General features: G+C 42.9%; 1 protein-coding gene across 3 annotated transcripts; it reads left to right on the forward strand.

Annotated features, from left to right (window-relative positions):
* The first annotated feature begins 1,898 nt into the window (after window positions 1–1,898).
* LOC138196662 (flotillin-2a) lies at window positions 1,899–20,468 on the forward strand. Of its 3 annotated transcripts, none has more exons than XM_069146937.1 (11): window positions 1,899–2,113; window positions 5,400–5,481; window positions 8,389–8,479; window positions 13,186–13,309; window positions 13,557–13,675; window positions 13,768–13,881; window positions 14,020–14,139; window positions 14,224–14,438; window positions 15,205–15,388; window positions 15,962–16,111; window positions 17,084–20,468. In XM_069146937.1, the coding sequence occupies exons 1-11, from the start codon at window positions 2,065–2,067 to the stop codon at window positions 17,132–17,134; spliced, it is 1,299 nt and encodes a 432-aa protein (XP_069003038.1). In that variant the 5' UTR covers window positions 1,899–2,064; the 3' UTR covers window positions 17,135–20,468. The 3 variants fall into 3 exon arrangements, with proteins under 3 accessions (XP_069003038.1, XP_069003037.1, XP_069003039.1); XM_069146936.1 differs by lacking the exon at window positions 8,389–8,479 and adding an exon at window positions 8,992–9,082 and having other exon boundaries at window positions 1,901–2,113; XM_069146938.1 differs by lacking the exons at window positions 1,899–2,113; window positions 8,389–8,479 and having other exon boundaries at window positions 5,402–5,481.
* The last annotated feature ends 961 nt before the right edge of the window (window positions 20,469–21,429 follow it).

Raw genomic sequence — 21,429 nt, forward strand, 5'->3', positions numbered from 1 at the left:
GCCAGTTTAGTACCCCGTCTCTTCTACAATGAAGCCCTGCTATTATAAAATGTGCAAAATGTGGTTTGACATTATTTTGCTGAAATGCGTACAGAGATTTCTGTGGATTCTCTGAATATTTTAATGGTACTATGAACCGTAGATGATGAAATTTTACATTGACAAAAATTATTCTGAAATTGTTGCACTATTTTCCCACAAAGTCTTTTACAGAGTGATGAACCTCTCCCCAACTTCAGTTCTGCGAGACCCTGCCTTTCTGAGATTCTCTTTTCATACCCAATAATCATACTGTTCTGTCGCCAATTTACCTAATTAGTTGTAATAACTTCTATCAAAAAGAAATCAACTGATTGATTAAAAAGCGTATGACATCAGACAGAAGCCTGGGAAGAAGTGTGTGCAGGGTGGAGATGCTGTAATGTACTTCCTGTTGTAATGGTTATTCATAAGACCAGTTTGCGACAGCACAAATTGATAAAAAAGAAGACCAGATGTCAGTCATCCATGCCACTCCCCATTCAACCCTGTCCCCAAAATATAAATATGCCCATGTTTTACTTCTGTTGCCTTCTGAGCAGGTGTCCTTAAATTTAGAGGACCATCATCACCAGCCTGTTGGGGCCTTACGTTAGCCCGAAGCTCCTGCCCAGTCAGTCTAAGAAATCAGCCCTGCAGCCCTGTAATGCAAGTTGTGATGCTTTTTTACCACAGGAATTTTTGTAAATGCAGCTTTTAAATACTGGGACACATTTTCCAGGGGCTGTGGTGTAGGTTATCCATATGCTGGTTGTATAGGTATGAGTTGTGGCCCACTGCCCTGTCACATCTTGTTTCTGTATTGCAGCAGCAACAGCACAAAAAAAACAAACAACAAAAAAAAACTGTATTCACTAGCAAAGGCCATGATAAACTCAAATTAAAGTGAATTTAGAAAATAGGATATCATAGCATGGAGATGAAGTTCACATCAACAATATATGAAATTATGAAACATCAGAGAGGAAGAACTGCCGTGTGCCAGAAAGTATTGTTTGGGTGGAAATTTAAGATATTTGTTTGTTTGTCCATAAACCCAGGATAAATTCCCAAGGGTCACCTGACTGATCGAAGCCAGCAGTACTTTGACTCTGCCAGTGTCAGGAGAGGTCAGGAGTCTGAATGTTGGCACATTTTTTCATTTCTCTGCATTTGCAAACTCATCAAGAGTTTATCAGCCTGTTTGCATGCAGACACTGGGAGTTACAGTTCCCCAGGAAGTTGTAATTTTTATGGAGGTCCTCTATTCTGGGATCCAGTGTTGAGGAGGGGCCCTGCAGGGTGTCCATCCGTAGCCCATCAAATCTTAGTTTAGAAGTGAAGGTTTGATAGGGATTGTTCATTGCTTTTACTCAGTCTGTAGTAGTGGAGGGTGAGCATGTAAATCTTAAAACGTTACAGCACAGATTTATAGTCTCACAGTAGCCTACATATCCCCAAATGCATTAGTTGGGCTATTGCAGTCCCTATAATAATACATTTGAAGGTATTTTGACTATATATGTAAATGATCTCGAGTTATATAAATATCATGTGATAAGGTCACTAAATAAAGAAACCACTCAGGAAAATTACAGTGAGTGTCGTTTACTTGCGTGAGGGGACATTTAAACAACCACGCCTATTTTATTATTATAGTATCTTAATCCTGCGATGTAGAGAGGAGGGGCCGCATAGAGGGGAGGGATAGCTGGTCAATCAAGTAAAGCGACAGTAAACCACGGACATAAGTAGAGGATTGTAATATTGAAAATAAAACCACGATGATTATTTGAGTGCGCACTTACCAACAGCACTTTATTTTGAAAGTTATTAGCGGAAGTGCTTCGTCTCTGAAGACTCTCGAGTCCCCATTTTGAAAAAAAAAAAAAAAAAAAAAAAAAAAAAAAAAAACGAGAACTCGTCGTCCGGGGCGTGAAGAAAATAATTCAGAAATTGTGCGACAAGGGGGAAACAGAGTTTATAAAACCAATTAGTTTTGTATGCGCCGAGTAGGTGTGGACACACGTTTTTTCTGTCGGTAAAATGGGAAACTGCCACACCGTTGGACCAAACGAGGCCCTTGTGGTTTCAGGTAACGTGAACGTTGTTGGTGTTTTTTTTTTTTTGGACGTTGTGTTGTCGCTTGCTCGGCGCGTCGGGCTCCATTATGTACACTACTTGGACAAGAAACTGGACCACAACCAGCCAAAACACCCCTCTAACCTTTAATCAGAAAGTAGCTTAGACTCGTAGCTACTAAACAGATGCCAACATTTCGCGTAATATTACAACAAACCACCATTTGATGAAGCTCAGTCGACAGCCGCCCACCCTCCGGGAGATTAGGCTCATGTCCATGTTTCATAAATGCCTCCAAGTGTGGATGTATCTGGGCAAATATGTCGGGTTTTTTTGCAACACATAGACGAGCCATAACATCCACCGTATCGTACCAGCGCGTATGTGTTGATTTGGGGGGACATTTTTTTGCCGTTTTCATAATAAATCCACCTGTTTTCCCTATTTAGTCTAAAATCTTAATAAAACATATCATGTAGTCGCTGTAATACGTGTTTAAGCGTTGTCCCTGTGTTTCTGCGGTTGGTGTTGGTTTAGTTTTGGCTCCCCATGTGTCTTTATTTTGGTTTTACTTGGGCATTTATATTAAGCTTAATTATCATTATAAAATAGGGCCAAGGAGAGACATTAGATGAAGAAACGCTGGTTTCTTGAATGATATATTATTTCTTGAAATGTGGTGTCTTTCTGCTGCAGAAGAAATACAGCTGGAGTAATTGAATTACCAGGGAAGGGCTCATGCACTGTCCTGCTTCCAGTCTGGTCTGAGCACAGTGTTTTCCACTATCAGCTGTTTCTTATACTCCTGACACAAGATATTGCCTAACCTCAGGCGCCCCCTTATAAAACTCAGAGGCGAGAGCCCCCTTTTGTGTCATAATTCTGGTCACGTACTGATTTTCTTTAATTCAAAATTCTCAAAACAAATCAAAAGTCAAATCTATGATCACAAAACTTGTTTTTTTTTTTTAACCGTGTTTAATTTCTGAGTCATCGACTGGTCTATTATTAATGTCTCTGCGTTTAGCGTTGATCTGACCTGATATGGACCTGGTTGACCTCGACCTGCTTTTAGGAGTCCCTGACCTTTATCTCTGTTTAAAACTCTTGCTGTGACGTTAAAACGGTGGTTTGGCAATGTGGTGCGGGAGAAACTTCTGTAACTGAATCTGTAAGAGCAGCTTCCTGTCTAATTCACTTGTGATGAACAAAAAACGGCTTTGGGATTTTCCATTGTGAACAAACTGAGCAGCGTGTCAGTCACGACGTCGAGGAATGTAGATTGAGAGCAGAGTTAGTGGGCGTGAGCGTTACATCCTGATCCCAGGACCAACCAATTCAACAACGTGAAAGGAAATTACTCTGTGTTTAAATTGTTGGGGGCTAAATCAGATTTGACTCTTTTGGCCTGATGTGAAAGGCAAAACCTAAAATAATGCCGACTTATCTTCTTGTTGTAAGTGAAGGGATGCGCCACTCTGTGTCCAGAGAAATACTAAACTACACTGTTTAGTTCTTCAAATTCTCCCTCATTGACGTGGAGTCCCTCCTCTCTGTGGCGTGAATGCACTCAGGAATCTCGGTTATGCCGGTAGTAAACTAGTGCGGCTAAAATGGTGTGTAGCTCCGACTGTTTCTTTAGGTCCACGGCCTGGTTGACGGCAGCATTTGTCAGGAGACACGTGGATGTTCATAGTAAAAACATGTCCCACCCAAAACCTCCTTATTAAAACAGCATTATGAATATGTAGATTAACATGTGACAGAGCAGGTCCTTTTAAATCTTTTGGGCTCAAAGCCTCCAGTCCTAAGTTTGGATATTTATGACAATTTAAAGTAAATTGATTCATGATAAGAAAATCAGAAGAACATTATTCAAACACTACGAGTTCACACTTTTATTTATTGAATTGTCTATGGCAAGAAAAAGTGGTATCGTGGCAACAAAGCGAACTGCATGACAGACAAGCATACTTGGTCATCATTACGAATACAAGTTCAAAGTATTGCTCAGTTGTGATGAGTATAATGTGTACTTTCTCTGGTTTGGACATCGTAGTGCTACCGCGTCCTGTGGGTTGTTGTTCAATCGGGCCGGAAAAGAGCGTTGTTTATATAATGGGAGGAATTGGAAACTTAAGGGGCTTCTTTGTTAGAAAGTAGACTTTAAATGTCACAACAACCTTTATCAGGAGTTTTTATTAATGATCCCGTTATCGGAGATGTTAAACACGGCGTGTTGAATGTGTGTGAGATGTGGGTCACTGCGCCCTGATGTGATGTGTGGTTGCTGGGTACAGTATTTGTTAGTAAAGACAGCCCAGCGCCTCCCTGCCCCTGTCCGTCTGTTGACATGTGACAGCTGGGAATGTCACACTAAACACTGCAGATTAAACCATCAGACCGAGGCCGGTGACCGGGGATGGTATGTGTTGCCTAACTTAACGTACCCTCATCTGGAAACGGATGCTTTTATTCCAAAGCTCTTGTCAGTATAATTTCGAGATGTGGCGCACAAAATATGTACCGTTAATGTTCCTTCAGGGAAAGTGTGTGTGGCATGTAGAAATAAGTGTGTGCTTCAGGTGTTAATTTAATTCATGAGCACCGTCAAGGAAGCTGGTTGTGACGTGCAAGTTTGATACTGTACAAGTGTTGCATTTCACCACATAAACCACCAGTCAGATGAGCCACATGCTGCGCCAGGTGTGCGTGGCATTTAACATGAAGTCGTGCAGAACGTCAAAACTAGAGAGGGAGAAGCTTTTTAGATTCAGACAGCAAGAGCGTTGCATCTTTTACATGCTCGAGCTGGAAAAACAGACTGAGATGTAACGTCAAATCAGTTTAAGAGATTAAAGATGGCACCGGAAATCCAAGACAAACTGTGTCCTCCCAGCGTGACAGAGAACAAACAGTGCGATGGGTTGTGGTGGGAAGATGGAGCAGAGCGGGGTTTCATTACTCTAAACGGCACATGATCATCGTCTTGGAAACCAGCTGAAAACATGAAAACTGGGTCATTCGTATTTGTTTCCCACAGAACATCTGCGCTGATTTGTGTCGATGTGAAAGTGTTGAATGTATGATTTGAAGTGTTTCGTGTGCATGCAGACATCATGTACGCATGTGATAGATGAGCCGCTGCTTGTTTTCCACCAAGAAAGTGGTTAGTTGAATCCGTTACTGTGATATGGAGGGTCTCAATCGATCACAACAGGGAGGCCATAATGAGCCTGGTACATTTTGTCCATCGATTGTAGCCACGTGACGTCCGTTTCCTCTGTGTTGCTCCGAAGGTGGCTGCTGTGGCTCCGATGAGAAGACGTATGTGGTGGGAGGCTGGGCCTGGGCCTGGTGGCTCATCTCCGACATCCAGAGGTAAGACCTGTCTGCTCCGGCCTCTTTCAGCCCTTCAGTAACAGATCATGAGACTCTGCACAATCTGCTACTGCACAACGAATTTGCTTCTCTTTATCACAATATGCAAAACAAGTCAGTCCAAGGAGAGAAATCTGGACAACTTGTTATGAAATTTCTCATCAGTGTTCAAGACACCAAGCAGATTTTTTATAAATACTTTTATAAAGCCACACGTCTAAAGTTTTCCCTCTTAAAACAAGATTTATCAACATCCATCGACTAGTTTGTTATTATATGTGTTCAGCACGTTCGTGCTCCTCAACAGTTTTTCCTCTTTTAGTCAGTCTTGGCGTGTTTCTGTGTAAATTGAACACACAAACAGGATACTTCATCTCATGATTTATTAAATAGATATAATTTAGGGATAATGCTGGTAAAATTCAGTTTTTCTCCACAGCAACAAATCCAAAGCCCTTAATGAGTTGATCCTCCTTATTTGTGTAAGAAAGTGTGATGTACATGCAGCTTGATGTACATGCAGCTCATGAACTCTGTAATAATGAGCTCCATTGTTGTGTTGAAACTTTAAAAACCCACCAGTACGTCAGTGGATCATACAGCATTGGCCTTCGTAATGCTGAACGTTGGCACTGTGGTTAATGTTGGAGCAGAATACATCTCCATCCGTAAATACACACTTACACCTGAAAATGTGTGCAGCCCTCGGGAAAAAAAAACCTTCTAACAAATACACTGTTTAGTTTAGGCTGAGTGATATTTGCCAAGAAATGCAGAGCCCATCTGTTTTAGCATTAATATTGAGCCTTTTAAAAATGGAAACACATTCCTGACTTGTTAAAGATTTACATGTTCGACAGAAACAAAAAGCTGCAGAGGTGGAAATGGAAGATTTCGGGAGATGGCCCTGTTGACTCGTGGAGTTTGTTAAAATGATAATGATATAGCTTATAATTACGTTTTGAATTACAACGGGTTTTTTTTGTCATCTCACTTTTCATGTTGAAAGTGGTCTAATTTCAATGTCTAGGTAGCAATAAAATGTGGATATTCTAAGTTTGTATTTACAGATACCTTGAAAAATGTCTTTTGTACGCACAGATGTCGAGTCAAAACGTTTTTATTATCAAGACGAGAGGAACGGCCGTTCTCTCTTTCCTATGTTTTATACTGTTCAGTGAAGAATAAAGAAGTTATTAAATTAAGACAAACGATATCAACAAAAAAAACGAATGTTAAGCAAGTGTGTGAACGTAGCGGCGAAACGCGGCTGCTTTCAAACGCAGCGCCAACAAACCGGCTTCAGTGAAAACACTGGAAAGATAAACAAATGGTTCATAATGGTGAGGAGAGAAATAAACATGTAGTCCGCTGAACTCTGTGAACCACTGAAAGAAAACATATTAAGGGTAAAATAGACCTGAAAAGTTGCACATGTTATTGGTTTGATAATGACCAACAACAAATAAGTTGCGCGTGTATAATTCTCTCTTAGCCAGAGCTTGAAACCAAACAAGTTCTTGAGTGTGATCCTATTTACGTCTCGTCTCAATCCAGAAACAAACAACACTTTCACCTTCCTCGAAAATGTGTGTAAATTGGGGCACTGGGTTCAGAGTCAGCTTTGACAATCAACTAAACCCTTTTGGCTTTGTGTAATTAAACCAAAAGGCTCTAAACCGGAAAAGCTCCTGTTTTTTTTTTGGAAACATGCCAGATAGCACACCGTAACACTTCGAAACACCTGTTGTCAAATTCTTTATCTCTGGAGGTCCAGATATTAAATCTTTTGTTATTTATTTTCCTGCCTCTGTGTCTCTGCTAACTTGCTTTGCTTTGTCTGGTATTGATGTTTCACCCTTACTGTGTCTCCTTCAGGCCCCCCCCCCCTAACCCCCCCCTCCTCCCCTTTCACTTTAAGTGCTGCTCTTTGTCTTTAGTTGCTAGGCAACATAGTGGTAGACCTTGACAGCAAAATGCAAAAGTTGATGATTCCCTGGATTTGCCTGCACTCGGAGGCGAGCTGTCTCGGGAATCTCCTCCCGTCCGGTTTTCATCCTCCATTTCGGTCTCGTGCTCTTTAGTCATCGTTTCAGATGCTTTCTTGGAAGAGGAGAACACGAGATGCTGTCGCGTCTCTCCTGAGTGATGATCGCTTCTGCTAAAAGCTCCTGTGTACACAAGCCCATCGCTGGCCAGCATTATAAAAGCGGTGGGGAGGAGGGGGGGGAGTGCGGCTTCCCGCTCGTGATGCAGTATTCATGTTCATGTCCAGGCCTGTGACTCATTGATTCAGTTCTCCTGGAAAGAAAAGGAGGCGGAGCCGTAAACCCAGAGAACCTCCTTTTCCAAGTGTTGCTGCAGTCAGCCTCTCGCGTCTTTGACTCCGACGACGACGCTGACCAACAACAAGGAATCCGAGTCGGTGTTTATTATAAAAGAACGTCTCTGTCTCTTCTCTCGGCTCTGAAACATAATCTTGCATAAACAGTCTGGTTGAGCGGGTATGGAAGCGGAGGACATGATTGTTTGTAAAGGACATTCCTGTTAAATCGCCATACAAACGTAATCTTGACGAGCCACCGGGACCAACAATCCCGTCAACACCGACTTGAATGGATGTTGTTCTTTGTCGCAGATTATTTTAAACGTGTATTTAGAGAGGCAAGATTAGCTTCTTTTTAAAAAAAATTTTTTTTTACAATTCCCGTTTTGTACGAGGTGTCACCAGCCGTTACACACAAACACAGCCATCGGGGCTAAAAACCAGTGTGACAGGTTGTGTCCTCTGCCCCCTCTGTCTGCCCTCCTCCTCTTCACCTTGGTTACTGACATTCCTAACAGCTGTTTGTTCAACTTACTGTTTTGCCTCTGCTATCCCCGCTGCCTGCCCGCCTGCCTGCGTAGAATGTCTCTGGAGGTTATGACCATCCTCTGTCGCTGTGAGAATATCGAAACCTCGGAGGGTGTTCCCCTGGATGTGACGGGGGTGGCTCAGGTAATGCATTTAAAAAGACCCACCTCCCCACCCCCTCAAAAAAAAAAAAAAAAAAAAGAAGCCGCGGCCAGCGCTCGAGGCCGAAAGGAAGACGAAGGAAAAAGGTCCAACTAACCAGCTAACGATGTCTTTGTGTTTTCACCTTCATTTCTTTTTTTTCTCCTGCAGTCAGACGGAGGCAGTCCGCTATCACAAACTGAGCTCTGAGTCACTTTTGGCAACGGGGTCACTAAATGAATGCTATAGAAAGTTTATAATAAGAGGATCGGATGATTCCACTGCAAAAGACCAATTCAGTAAATTTAATAAAGCTGCTTTCGGAAATACGGCAAACACTTGAAAACAAACACTCGATGGCATCTCATTTTGCTCCGTTGTTGGTGATCTGGAGTCCTTGGGTGAATGGTTTCACTTTCTTTGTTTTTCTTTTCCTGTGTTCTGTTCCTTCCCTTCATTTGCTTTCCCTGCGAACATGTCAATTTTTATTTTTTATTTTTCCACATTCTTCACAGGATAACGCTTGAGATTATGACCCTGCAGCCCAAGTGTGAGGATGTAGAGACAGCGGAGGGTGTAGCTATTACTGTCACTGGGGTGGCTCAGGTAAATCACCACACTTTTCTGGGAATGCCAGTTCAGACTTCACTACCCCCCCCACCTCCTCCCCACACCTTTTCCCCCACCCCCCCCAACCCCTCTCTTTTCTCTGGCATCTGCCCATGATCACAGCCGAGGTGAAAATTCATAGAGGGCTCAAGTTCATGCGTATACCTGTATTTTTTATTTATTTATTTATTTTTTAATTAAGATGTTAAGGTACACGTACACACACATTGTTGTCTGCATGATTCACCCTCGTGTCTGAGCAGAATAAACGTACTTATCTGACCAAGCTGCAGTCAGACTGACGGTAACACTTTGTTAAAAGATGCGGCCTCCTTATTCTTTTCACTGAATACGGAGGCTGCGTGAATTGACACAGTTCAGGGTGTGTTTGGTAAACTAGACTTCCTGGTTTGTATTTTGTCATGTCACTGGTACCTGCTGCAGCACAGCCAGATTAATATAAGTCGTTGACACGCTGGTATTTTCAGTCTCCGTGAACTTGGTCCTGGCGTGACAGGAAAAGGGGTCCGTCAGGAGCCTGATATGCATTTCGGTGTCTTATCGCAGTGTTTTTTTTTTTTTTTTTGCTTCTGCTACTTGTTTGTCCGAGTCCTAGAGCGGTCACTTTTTATTCAAAAGTCAAACATTTGCTCAAAAATTTGAAAAGAAGAAATATTTAATTTGTGGCTGCAGGTGTTGGATTTTCAAAACGTGCCGTCTGTGGGTCCATCAGACAAGAGTTTGTGTTGTCGTGCAGCATTCCTAAAATGTACACTCACCTTGACCCACCGCTACCTTTTATATCTGTAAACTGAGCAAATGACAAAGGGCAGGAGGACACTGGAGAACAAACGGGAGTCATGACACCAAAGTATCTGAAACCAGCGTCTGAAATTTACTGCTCGACCATAGATTTAAAAAAAAAATAATAAAGCTGTTTAATTGTAAACTTTTCAAAAAGTGCTCCCTTTCTCCTCAAAAACACTAAATTTGAGGACGTAACCTGACATCTTAGACACCAGAATAGATTCTATATGGATTACATTCAATCTAAAAGTCCATCTTTGTTCAGACTTGATTATGAAAAAGTGACCGCTCTGCCTTGTTCCGTGCCAAAATTAACTTTTGTTTTTAGCCACCGAACTTCAAGATGTTAGCGAGAAAATCCACCTTAAAATACGGTTCACTGGACGTCTACTCTGCTTTCTATCGCGGGGACTTCACTTCCAAAACAAAAGGTAGCAGTGTGGGCACAGAGTACATAACAACGATGTTATTTATTTATATCAAGCAGACAAAGACCAGATTGTGCTTTCCATAAAAAGAGGAGTCAAAGCGCTGCATTAGGTTTGCCAAAGCAACTGCAGGAGTGATGTGTGCCACACTGACGTGCACCTACAGAGACACCGGCTGCTCAGAGAGGTACGAGGCTGTGATTGGTCGGCTTGTGTTTTCTCCCACTAGTTTCTGATGCTGTTGGAGATTGTTGGTAGTGACAACAGCGTCGTGCGACTTGAAAGACGGCGAAATAGAAGGAGAAATAGAAGGAGTAGTGTCCTAATTCAGTAAGGACACAAAGAAAATCTTTCCATGACCGCTTTTGTTAACTGCTTGTGTCAAGTATAAATAGAGTTTAAGTGTCTTTGAGCCACAAAGTGAATCCCAGCCTTCGTCAGAGTCCTTGAGGTCTTTTTTTTTCCCAAAACTTGTTCTTGTAAAAACTAAGTTTTGATTCGGTTCTAAACAAGTGTAGTGAAAAGTAAAATAGTTTATTTTTTCTGGTGGATTTTCTCTTTAAGAACTTGTTATACTTGTTTTCAGCTCTTCCACTTCGAATAACATTGTTTCCCCGCCCCCTTATTTTTTTTTTTTTTTATTGTCTGCATGCCAGCATTTTCTCCTGTGTTTAAAAGATGTTACCTCATTATCAGTTCTGTATTTTTGGCCACAGTCATGCCAGTGTTCCTGTTTTCCTACATGTATGCTGACAATGAGCCCACTGTTTGGAGCTGAACAACCCCTCACTTTCACACAGATTACTTCACAGAGAGGCTCATCATGGCCTTCGTTTGATTGGTCCAACTTAAGCCAAAGCCTTTGTGGAGTTTGTGTCCCATGGCAACAGTAGCTGTGTGTCCTTCCTAACCTAAAGAGATGTAAACGTGTAGACTTGGAGGGGGGCTCGCAGCAGAATTAAGTCAAAGGAAATCTTAATCTAAGATATTAACTTCACCTATTCTTCTATCACATTTTGCCTTGTGACCCTCAGTAGGATAGTTTTTGTCTACTTTGACAGCCTAATGGTCAATTGGCAGCAAAAACATATTAATTGAGGGACCAAACACAGGACCATATCCTGTAAAAAAAAAAAAAAGATAGAGAGAGAGAGAGAGATGTGTATTTTCTGGCCTTTTAAAGATGAGTTGAGGAAATCAATCTCCTCCGTCACTCTGTATCTTTAAGGTCTGGAGGAGGCAGGAAAAAGGGAGGTGTCACAAGGCGGTTGGGAGGGTGGGGGGGTAGCAGATCGGAAGTTCAGGGTTTATCATGACACACAAGTGCTTGATTGCAGCGCTAGCCTCAGCACGGCGCCCCCTGCTGGCTGATTGAGCTGGCCTGTGTGTGTTTGTGTCTCTGGTTTGCGGCCTTTTCTGTTTTCACACAAGTGTTTCCTTGGAATGACGACCATCGTTCCTGACTTTGTGTTGCCCTCATTCCCGGTATGAGTGCATGTTGCAAAACAAAACCGTGTGCAGACCTCTCACCTAAGGACCCAGGTCATTCTGTTTTTTTTCTTACAGCTCCAGTGGACTGCAATATTACTCAAATCCTCCTTTCTCCGTTTTTGGTTTCTTGACTGTTTTCTTGTCTAATTGAGCTGATTGCCCCTGTGTGTACCCTGTAAACCTCGGGTTGCTGTCTTTCATTTTCCTTTGGTTTTATTTGAATGTAGTGTTTCTATGTGATTTTTTTTTCCCTCCTTTAATGCCTTTATATTAGAATGATCCTGTTCATTGGTTTTGTTGTTTTACCAGGGATATAATTTTATTCAGTGTAATTAGCTGTGAATAGAACTATATTGAAATATCTTTGCATTTAATTCTGTGCATCAAAAGGTTTATTAAAAAAAATTACATTATAAACTTTGCTTGTCATCATAAAGGCCAAAGAACAGATTTGAAGTCAAATTTATGTCTGCATTTATTGATATTGATCACCAGCATGAAGCCTCTAACAGCTCACGAGGAACATTAAAAGGCCACAGATTATATTCAAGGGTGCTGCTGACTGCACTGAGAAAGTCCAGGCACTCGTGTTGTGACTGCAGCATTACTCTGATGATCTAGAGGAGATACACACAGACATGAGCTCCCCAAAAATACTCCTGAAATTGTTCTTCTGTCGTGCAGAGGTGTTATGGTGTATATAAAAAGTCATTGGGATCAAATCTTTCCCATCTAGTTTGAGTTTATTAAAAGATATAAACTCGGCGGGCTTCACGTGAACTGGTAATTTATCGGGCCATAAAGAGTTTGCACCATGTCGATACGCCGTTAAAGCAGGCGAGGTGACTGTGTACCAGATTACATTATAGTGATCAGCAGTGAGTTTATGCAGCCCTCCAGTGCGTCACCTGCTGTGCAGCCGGCTGCTGCTTTGATATTGCGTTCATAGTCCTTATTCATGTATAAATGGGAACCAAAGCAGCTCATCACACTTGCTTGTTTTTACCAAATCAATATCAATAATGCATGACTGCAAGTTTGATGTCTTTGGGCCCAAAAATCTCTCGAAGAACACAGGATTTATCCACCGCCGTCAGCAATGTGTTGTAAACGTTGTTAGATATCCTTCGATTTTGTTTCCTATTGTGAATGTCCTGCTTCACTTCGTCGTCTCAGCTGTTTGATACCTGATTGATGGTGTTAGAGTGAACGGGTGGGAGCGGATCTGATAGACCACGTTTGTTGGATGATGCCCCGAAAGCAAATATGTGTTTTGATGCGTGCCACACCTGTGCGTGCCCGTGTTTGTGTCGTGTTGTGTCCGTGCTCGTGGATGTGTGTTCAGCTGACGGTCTGTGTCCGTGTCGGCACCAGGTGAAGGTGATGACAGAAAACGAGCTGCTAGGTTACGCCTGCGAACAGTTCCTGGGCAAGACGGTGGTGGAGATCAAGAGCGTCATCCTGCAGACCCTCGAGGGTCACCTGCGCGCCATCCTCGGTGGGTAGCTTTTCAGACCTGTACGGACACTGCGTTTGTTTTGTTTATTGCTTTTTGTTGTTCACAGAGAGTCACAAACTGATGATATAAAGTGTCTCTGTGACTATGTGAGGGATCATTTGAGCATTTTGTCCTGCGGCCATGTTGGGCACCTGTTGTCAACGTATTACATTTTTGATGAAACGTATTATATGACAAGCGTTTGGATTAGAAAGCACTGAACATTTTTTCTAACCACATCTTTCAGGCACCCTAACTGTTGAGCAGATCTACCAAGACAGAGACAAATTTGCCACCCTGGTGCGAGAGGTGGCGGCGCCTGATGTCGGCCGCATGGGCATCGAGATCCTCAGCTTCACCATCAAGGTCCGAGGCGGAGAACATCAAGCTCACTTCATTCCAAGTTTATTTTTGGATTTATTTCCTGTCGATAGCTGTAATCTTTTTCCTCCTGACAGGATGTGTATGACAAAGTGGACTACCTGAGCTCGCTGGGTAAAACTCAGACAGCTGCAGTGCAGAGGGATGCAGACATCGGAGTGGCCGAGGCAGAGAGAGATGCTGGCATCAGGGTAGGAGGATATTAAAACTACAAACAAGAGCAAAGTAAAAAAAACAATCATCGTTTGCTCATTAATAGCTATAATCCCATTCAGAAACTGCTCCTAATCCGTCTGTCATCTTTCTCTTTTGTACCCTGTCTGTTGCAGGAAGCCGAGTGTAAGAAAGAAATGATGGATGTTAAGTTCATCGCAGACACAAAAATGGCCGACTCCAAGCGAGAGCTGGAAATGCAGAAAGCTTCCTTCAACCAGGAAGTGAACACAAAGGTAAGGAGTTGAATGACCGGGGGTCACTATATTGTCAACGAAGGTGAAAGTCAAACATTATGAAAATATCTTCTTCCTCTCCAGAAAGCAGAGGCTCAGCTGGCGTACGAGCTGCAGGCGGCCAAAGTGCAGCAGAAGATCCGCCTGGAGGAGATCGAGATCGAGGTGGTGCAGAGGAAGAAGCTGATCACCATCGAGGAGAAGGAGATCGACCGCACCGAGAAGGAGCTCATCGCCACCGTGAAGAGACCTGCCGAGGCCGAAGCCTACAAGATGCAGCAGCTGGCCGAAGGACACAAGTGAGTCCGACCCCGTCAGATCGCCTACGAACCACAGAAAAACATTTTAATTAGGAGCAACAATGCGGCAACATCCAAAACTGGATATAACGTCGCAAACATTGTGCCACAACTCGAGGTGTTTATTCATTTAGAGACCGTTTGGATTAAATACGACACCATTGTGTGACTCCGTCCTGTAGAACTACAGCATCAAGAAAGTGGCAGCCAGTTTACACACAAGCTCACATGGAAAACCACCAAAACCTTTTTAAACCAGCTCGAATCAGGAGAGAAACAGGAAACGAGTGAAGAACCGCAGATTCTTCTCTTTGTTTTAGAGAAACGCGTCTTTAAAGAGTCATATGGAGACAGAAGAGTAACTCCAGCAAACATCTCAACATGTTCCAAACATGCTCTGAAGCAACACAAATAACAACTATGTTTTTAACTTGACACTTTCTGATGCTCTTGAAGTGTGTTTTTACATCAGCACCAGAAACACAGCAGGCAAATTGAGCTTTTTCACCTGCAGGTCCAAGTTGTATGTTCATGAAGGATAAACATGAATACAGCTGTTTTTACAGAAAAGCAATGAGTTTAATTTGTGTTATTTTAGTGGCCTACTGTATGTTATGATCCTGGTATTCATATGTTTACTGTCAAGCGTGTGTAAAGTGATCCTCCACTTTAAATATGATCGATTGACTTGATTGACAGCAGGAGTGACTGCTAATGTAACTAAACACTAAAGAGTGCTTTTGGTGCTTCTCCGACCCGACCGCAGGATCAAGACGGTGCTGACGGCGCAGGCGGAGGCCGAGAAGATCCGCTGCATCGGTGAGGCGGAGGCGGCCTCCATCGAAGCGGTGGGGAAGGCGGAGGCCGAGAAGATGAGGCTGAAAGCGGATTCCTACATGCAGTACGGCGAGGCTGCCAAGATCGCTCTGGTCCTGGAGGCTCTGCCCAAGGTGTGCTACACATTCATCCATCGGCGACATGCGTCCTCAGCGCAGTCACCGTCTTCTTCAAACAGCTTCTCCATGTGAACAACTGAACACATCGTGTGGGAAAACAATCAGCAGCAGCTGGCGTTATTCAAACTTTTTTTTTTTTTTTTTTTTTAACTGTTCTGAAGTTTGTACATATTTTTATTCTCCAACATGAACCAACTAGTCGTCACTGTTTAAATAATGAGCCGCTTTAAAACACGCTGCAGCTGTCACGTCCTTTTGTAAACAAGAAGCCGCGGAGGAGGAGAAACGATCCGCTCGCATCAATACCTCCAAACATGCCATCTCTCGTGTTTCCTCAACACGCCTGACAGGTTCACATGTGGTTCTTTAATAATTAACCAAACGCCTGCCTTAAACACCCTGCAGGTACCACGTACCCTGTATTTATACTGTATATTCTACTTTGGCATCAGTGTATTTGCCACATTATTCATCTGGAAACTCCTCAGTCTTCAGATATCGATGGGGGCAATGGGCCGAGTGTTTTGTCGTTAAAATGTCAAACATGTTGTCGCTGTGATTTTCCAGATTGCCAGCAAGGTGGCGGCACCGCTGTCCAGGACCGACGAGATCGTGATCCTGAGTGGGGACGGCAACCGAGTGACAGGAGAGGTGAACCGTCTGTTAGCCGAGCTGCCGGTTTCTGTCCACGCCCTCACCGGAGTGGATCTGACGAAGGTGAGCGCGACACCGGTCTCCACCAGAGTTCATGTATTTCATCCGAACCCCTTTTGTACATCTTAAATCTGGAGTTCTTCTACGTTGCCTTCGTGGTCAGTTGTTAACTCGGCTCATGGCTGCTGGAAGGTTTTAGGTGGTTGGATCTTACAGCAGCCTCGTAATACTGTTGCCTTTCCAAAGATTTGATTTTTAGCGTTATGAAATATGATTATAACGGCTGACCACAGGACCTGAGCTGAACCCCGACGCCCCTCCGTGCTGCTAAACTGCCGCCGCCCTGTCGTTGCTCCGTCACTCACGTCTTCACTGATTTTACAACGTTCTGAACGCTGCATAAGACTTTTAACCTGAAAACAGAAAATCTTGTTGTGTAAATGGGCAACTGTTTGCTCAACAAGGTTATAAGGTGATTATATATCAGTGTTGTATTGTTAGCCATAAGCAGGAGCAAAGTTTTCATCCAATCTGCACCATATTTTGTACGCAACATATTTTGATTAGCTTAAAGGTTTTGCGACTGTAATTCATTTTAATGCTCACCGTGGTCACAACCACATTTAGGCTTTTAGTGACATGTTGTGCTCGGATTAGAGACGCATTATAATTTTGAGTGGTCACAACTCAAAATATTTGCAAATATTTGGATGTGAATCCTTTCATGAAATGCCAAAAACCTGTAATCAGCCTTCAGGGGGCGCTGAAGTCACGCTAAAAACATGTGGCTTTCCATGCAGTACATTCTCTGGTCGTTCTTATTGATATATACATATAAATATATATATATATATATATATATATATATATATATATATACTGGAATCAGAAGGTAAATATTACCCACAAAAAACCTTGTTCATCACCTGCATCTTCTCCTTTCAGATTTCATGAGTAAGAACTATCTAGTTGTAGTTGTTGTGAGCGCTCGTCCCTTCTGTTCCTCTGAGATCGTTGTTGTCTTGTGCTCCTCAGATCCCGCTGCTCCAGAAGATGACCAGCCCACAGTGCCAAACAGCCAACTGATGAATCAGGCCGGAGACTTCGTTCCTCTCAATCTTTTGCCGTGTTATCTGCCTCATGCATGAAAACAGTTTCTTCAGCCTGTGACCCGTTATGCAACTGCCTTCGACCAGAAACACTTGACACCAACCAAGAGTTTTTTTTGTTTTTTTTTTATATTTTTTTAAGAGGTTTTTAATTTTGTAAAGGAAACACAAAAACCTGGGGCCTTACTTCAGAAGGACCAGACTGTATGTATCTTCTTTTGTTTTTAGATTTAGTTTTTAGAAGCATTCATCCTTGTTGTACTGCACTAGTTAACCAGGATTATATGATGCAGTCCTGTTCAGTCCTCCATCCAAAGCAGAGCTGCGTGTGTGAAGGAGACGGAGAGTCCAGGTAGACGAAGGACCAACCGGAGTCTTTGACTCCAGCGGTCCACATGTCTGCCGGGAGTTCAGAGAGCAACGCTTTCCTTTCAGCTGCTTTGACGTTTAATCCCGGTGGAAGCGACGTGTGCCGGCTCCGACCTCTTCATCACACAGTTCTTCATCACACAGTTCTTCATCACACAGTTCTTCATCACACAGTTCCTCATCACACAGTTCCTCATCACACAGTTCCTCATCACAGTTCTTCATCACACAGTTCTTCATCACACAGTTCTTCATCACACAGTTCTTCATCACACAGTTCCTCATCACACAGTTCCTCATCACAGTTCTTCATCACACAGTTCTTCATCACACAGTTCCTCATCACACAGTTCTTCATCACACAGTTCTTCATCACACAGTTCTTCATCACACAGTTCCTCATCACACAGTTCCTCATCACACAGTTCCTCATCACAGTTCTTCATCACACAGTTCCTCATCACACAGTTCCTCATCACAGTTCTTCATCACACAGTTCCTCATCACAGTTCCTATCTAAACCTAGCAGTAGGCGGAGCGCAGGGCTACAGTTGTGACTTTTCTTCCCTTTTTGCTTTTTAAAGTCTCCTCTTGAAGAAGAATTAGTTCTATTTCTAACACGTTATATTAACAAACCGCTTAATGCTCACAGATCCTCACTCACTGTGATTGTAACTCGTCCAGTACATCAGGCTGTCGGTGATATCTGAGTCACGTGTATGATAATCCTTACCTCCCAGTGTCCTCTCTTTCTGACGTGCAGTGCCTGTTCACCACTCAAGTGCCCAAACCTGAGGACGGCGATTTGGCTTTAGTTGGATTTGTGTTATAGATGGATGATGTTTATATATTGTTCTCAGAACATCTGCTTATACTAACGCTAGTGTTTACGCTTCACTTCTGTCGCGTGTCCCGACACACAGGCAGGTACAACGGCGAAACAAGAACACCGCGTAACTCGAAGCCATACGTAGAGACGATCAGCCTTAAAGAGCTCCTGGACGGCCCGCAGGCGGCTGAACACTTCTGCTTAAACGTTCAGGCTCTTTCTGTTACTCCTCCTCACGTGTTCGTCCTCCTTATGTCCACATGTGGTAACGTGTTTGTAACTTTTAAAGACTGACCCCCTCGGTAATCCCCCCCCCCCACACACACACACACACTCAGAAAATACGTATGTGATCGCACCCAAAGCAGGAAGTTAATGTTCCCTTCAGTTCAAGTTGGAAAACGAGCAGCTGACCGGGTTGTAAACACTGCTGACGGTGTCCGTGCTCAGGTGGTCCTCGGTTCGGTAACGGGAACGTGAAGTGTGTGTCTGGGTCGAGCAGACGGACCACGGATTGTTTTTCAGAAGGTCTAATTTCTGCATGGCGTCTGTTACAGTGGGAGAGAAAATAAAACGGGTTTGCTTAAAGTGTGAATATGCTCCAAACTCATAAATTCGTGTTTAACCTCATAATAAAACGGATCAGTTTCCCACATCGCTGCCTGATACACGAGTCCTCTTTAGGCTCTCAGAATATAATGAGCTTTTACATAAAATCGTGAGTTTACAGCATCTTCAGACTTTAATTTGACCCGACACTCATTCGCTGTAAGAACAAGCCGACGGTCGAAGTCTTCGGTCGCTTCAGGACTCGTTTCATTCAGATTCTTAGCAGGATTTTAACACGAGTATTCAGTCTGAATGAGCTTTTGTTCACACGTTATGAATCGAAACCTCCTATTTTTTTTTTCTTTCTGACCCAACCAGCTATGAATATCATAATCACACCATTTTTGTCTGTTCTGTGAAATAAACAGGAGGCTGGTGGCTGCTGTGGTCGGCGCAAATTTCATTTCCCTTCTGTCGCTGAACCTCGACTGTGTTTTCTTCTGCCGGAGTCTGGTTTCCCATAAATACAGGAATATTATGATCTTGTTGATATGAAATGTTCTCGACTTTCATCGAGAATGGCCAGTGATTTAAACAAGTGATTAGTATGAACTGTTAGCAGCCTGATAACAGATGGATGAGGGAGACTCCCACAGGCGTCTTTCAGTGATTGGCAGTTTTCTTCTTCACTCAGAAACCTTTAGACTCAGGGTCAAAAGCTCAACTATGAAAACGTGCTGAAAAGTTAAAAGAACAGTTGCAGAATCATTTTGTTTCTACATTGTCTAAATTTAATTGTTGACAAGTCATATGATCACTTTAACTTTCAGTGATTGGTCCCTTAAATCATTGTCTGACCAAGATGAATGAAAACAGAGTTCACAGGGTGCACGACTAATTTCACAGAACCAAAATGGTTTCACTTGGTAATCCTCCATTTATCTAGAAAAGTAGATTTGTGTACACAGTGCCTTTGTTAAATAACGAGGTCATTCATACTTTGACTGTTGACTGTATTAATCATGTATGTGAACGTACTAATGGGATGCTCTTTCATTAATTTACTGTAGGACAAAGACTGACATGTAGATGATGTGAACCTGATAAATATATTCACTGTAAAGTCTCCTCTTTCTACTTATTGTTTTATGTACTACAGACGTATAAGGGAACACACACACACACACTTAATTCAATGCTAAAAATATATGTAGGAAGCATTTTCCAGCTGTTTTTCTGCGCAATCTGGACCTCAGAGTTTCCATTCATTGTTTGGCCATTGTATTCGTGCCAAAGATTTTACATCATCTAATCAGAGTAGTTGTTACTCCAAGTAGCATTTGAGAGAATGACCAAATATTCTAGGCCTTAGCTCCTGTCTTCACCTGAGACTTCTCTATAGAGCTGATCTGTTATCTCTGTTCAGATTGTATTGTGGATTAATGGTGTGGCTTCTCATGTAACGCCGGCCTGTGGACATCCGATCCCGCATGGCATTTACGAGCATGTGTCCATGTTATCCTGTGTTGTTACGGCGCCCTCTAATAAATGTTGTGCCACTTTCCGTCGGCCTCGCTGTCCGTCTGTTGACCCACCGACACCGAGAGGGAACATTTACCAACACTGTACATGAGAGGTTTCGTCTGTGGCCGGTTCCAGTTCAAACACGGCAAACGTGGCCGGAAAAAAAAAAATCCAAAAATGAAAAACAACAACAACAAAAACTTCATCCAAGGTGCGTCTGTCTGAATATTTGGGAGATTAATGATCACAGGAAGATGAGCACCGGCAGCATCACCATAATGCGTCTGCGCCCCGGGAGGTTTAGTCCCTGTTGGCAGCATGACAGCAGAGACGGAGAGCAGATGTGTCCCCTGGCTGCCGGCCGCCACTAAGCTGGACACGCTCGTCGTCAGAGGTCAGGAGTTCACCGAGATAACCGAGGCAGAGGTGAACTCGTATCCTGCTCGTGTTTAAAACGGCAGCTTCTTCCAACGCGGTCTGAGTATCACAGTATTTATAGTCGGTTAATAAAGAGTTTCTTTGATATTTCAGCGGTCACTGCCTTCACAGGGGCGTTATCTTCTGTTGTGTTTGATTTGACCTGAAGGGGGCAGTCGTGCTCACCTCACTAACACCGGGAGAGGACATAAATACTGCAGCAGCTATTCTCTCATATTTTGACTAAACACACCTGAGTGTATGTACTTTATAATACTGGCAAATACTCCCTTTGGTGTGCTGTGTGTTTCAGGTGTTTGAGAGGTCATTTCCTGTCTTCCAGGGGAATTTGGGATTTCCATACATTGGGATTTTTTTACTGAGTAACATTAAACAGGAGTCCATGCATGAAGAGGAAAGAAATGAAGTGCGTGTACTCCACTTATTCACATGTTGACGTGTGTATCGGCCAGAATCAGACATTTATTCTGAATTTCTACAGTGAATAAAAGGAGCTATTGCTGTGTTTTACAGGATACATGTATTTTATCAAGGGGGACAAGTATTACAATTATTAGAGTGAC

The sequence above is a fragment of the Embiotoca jacksoni genome, unplaced genomic scaffold, assembly GCF_022577435.1.
Source record: "Embiotoca jacksoni isolate LCO1_2020_lvr unplaced genomic scaffold, fEmbJac1.0.p SCAF_13, whole genome shotgun sequence".
NCBI lineage: Eukaryota > Metazoa > Chordata > Actinopteri > Embiotocidae > Embiotoca > Embiotoca jacksoni.

Excerpts from the sequence above, each read along its gene's own strand:
- LOC138196662 (XM_069146937.1), top strand. The coding sequence starts at position 2,065 with ATGGGAAACTGCCACACCGTTGGACCAAACGAGGCCCTTGTGGTTTCA. Across the intron at positions 13,882-14,019 it reads AGAGAGATGCTGGCATCAGG|GAAGCCGAGTGTAAGAAAGA; the intron begins GTAGGAGGATAT and ends TGTCTGTTGCAG. Across the intron at positions 15,389-15,961 it reads TCCTGGAGGCTCTGCCCAAG|ATTGCCAGCAAGGTGGCGGC; the intron begins GTGTGCTACACA and ends GTGATTTTCCAG.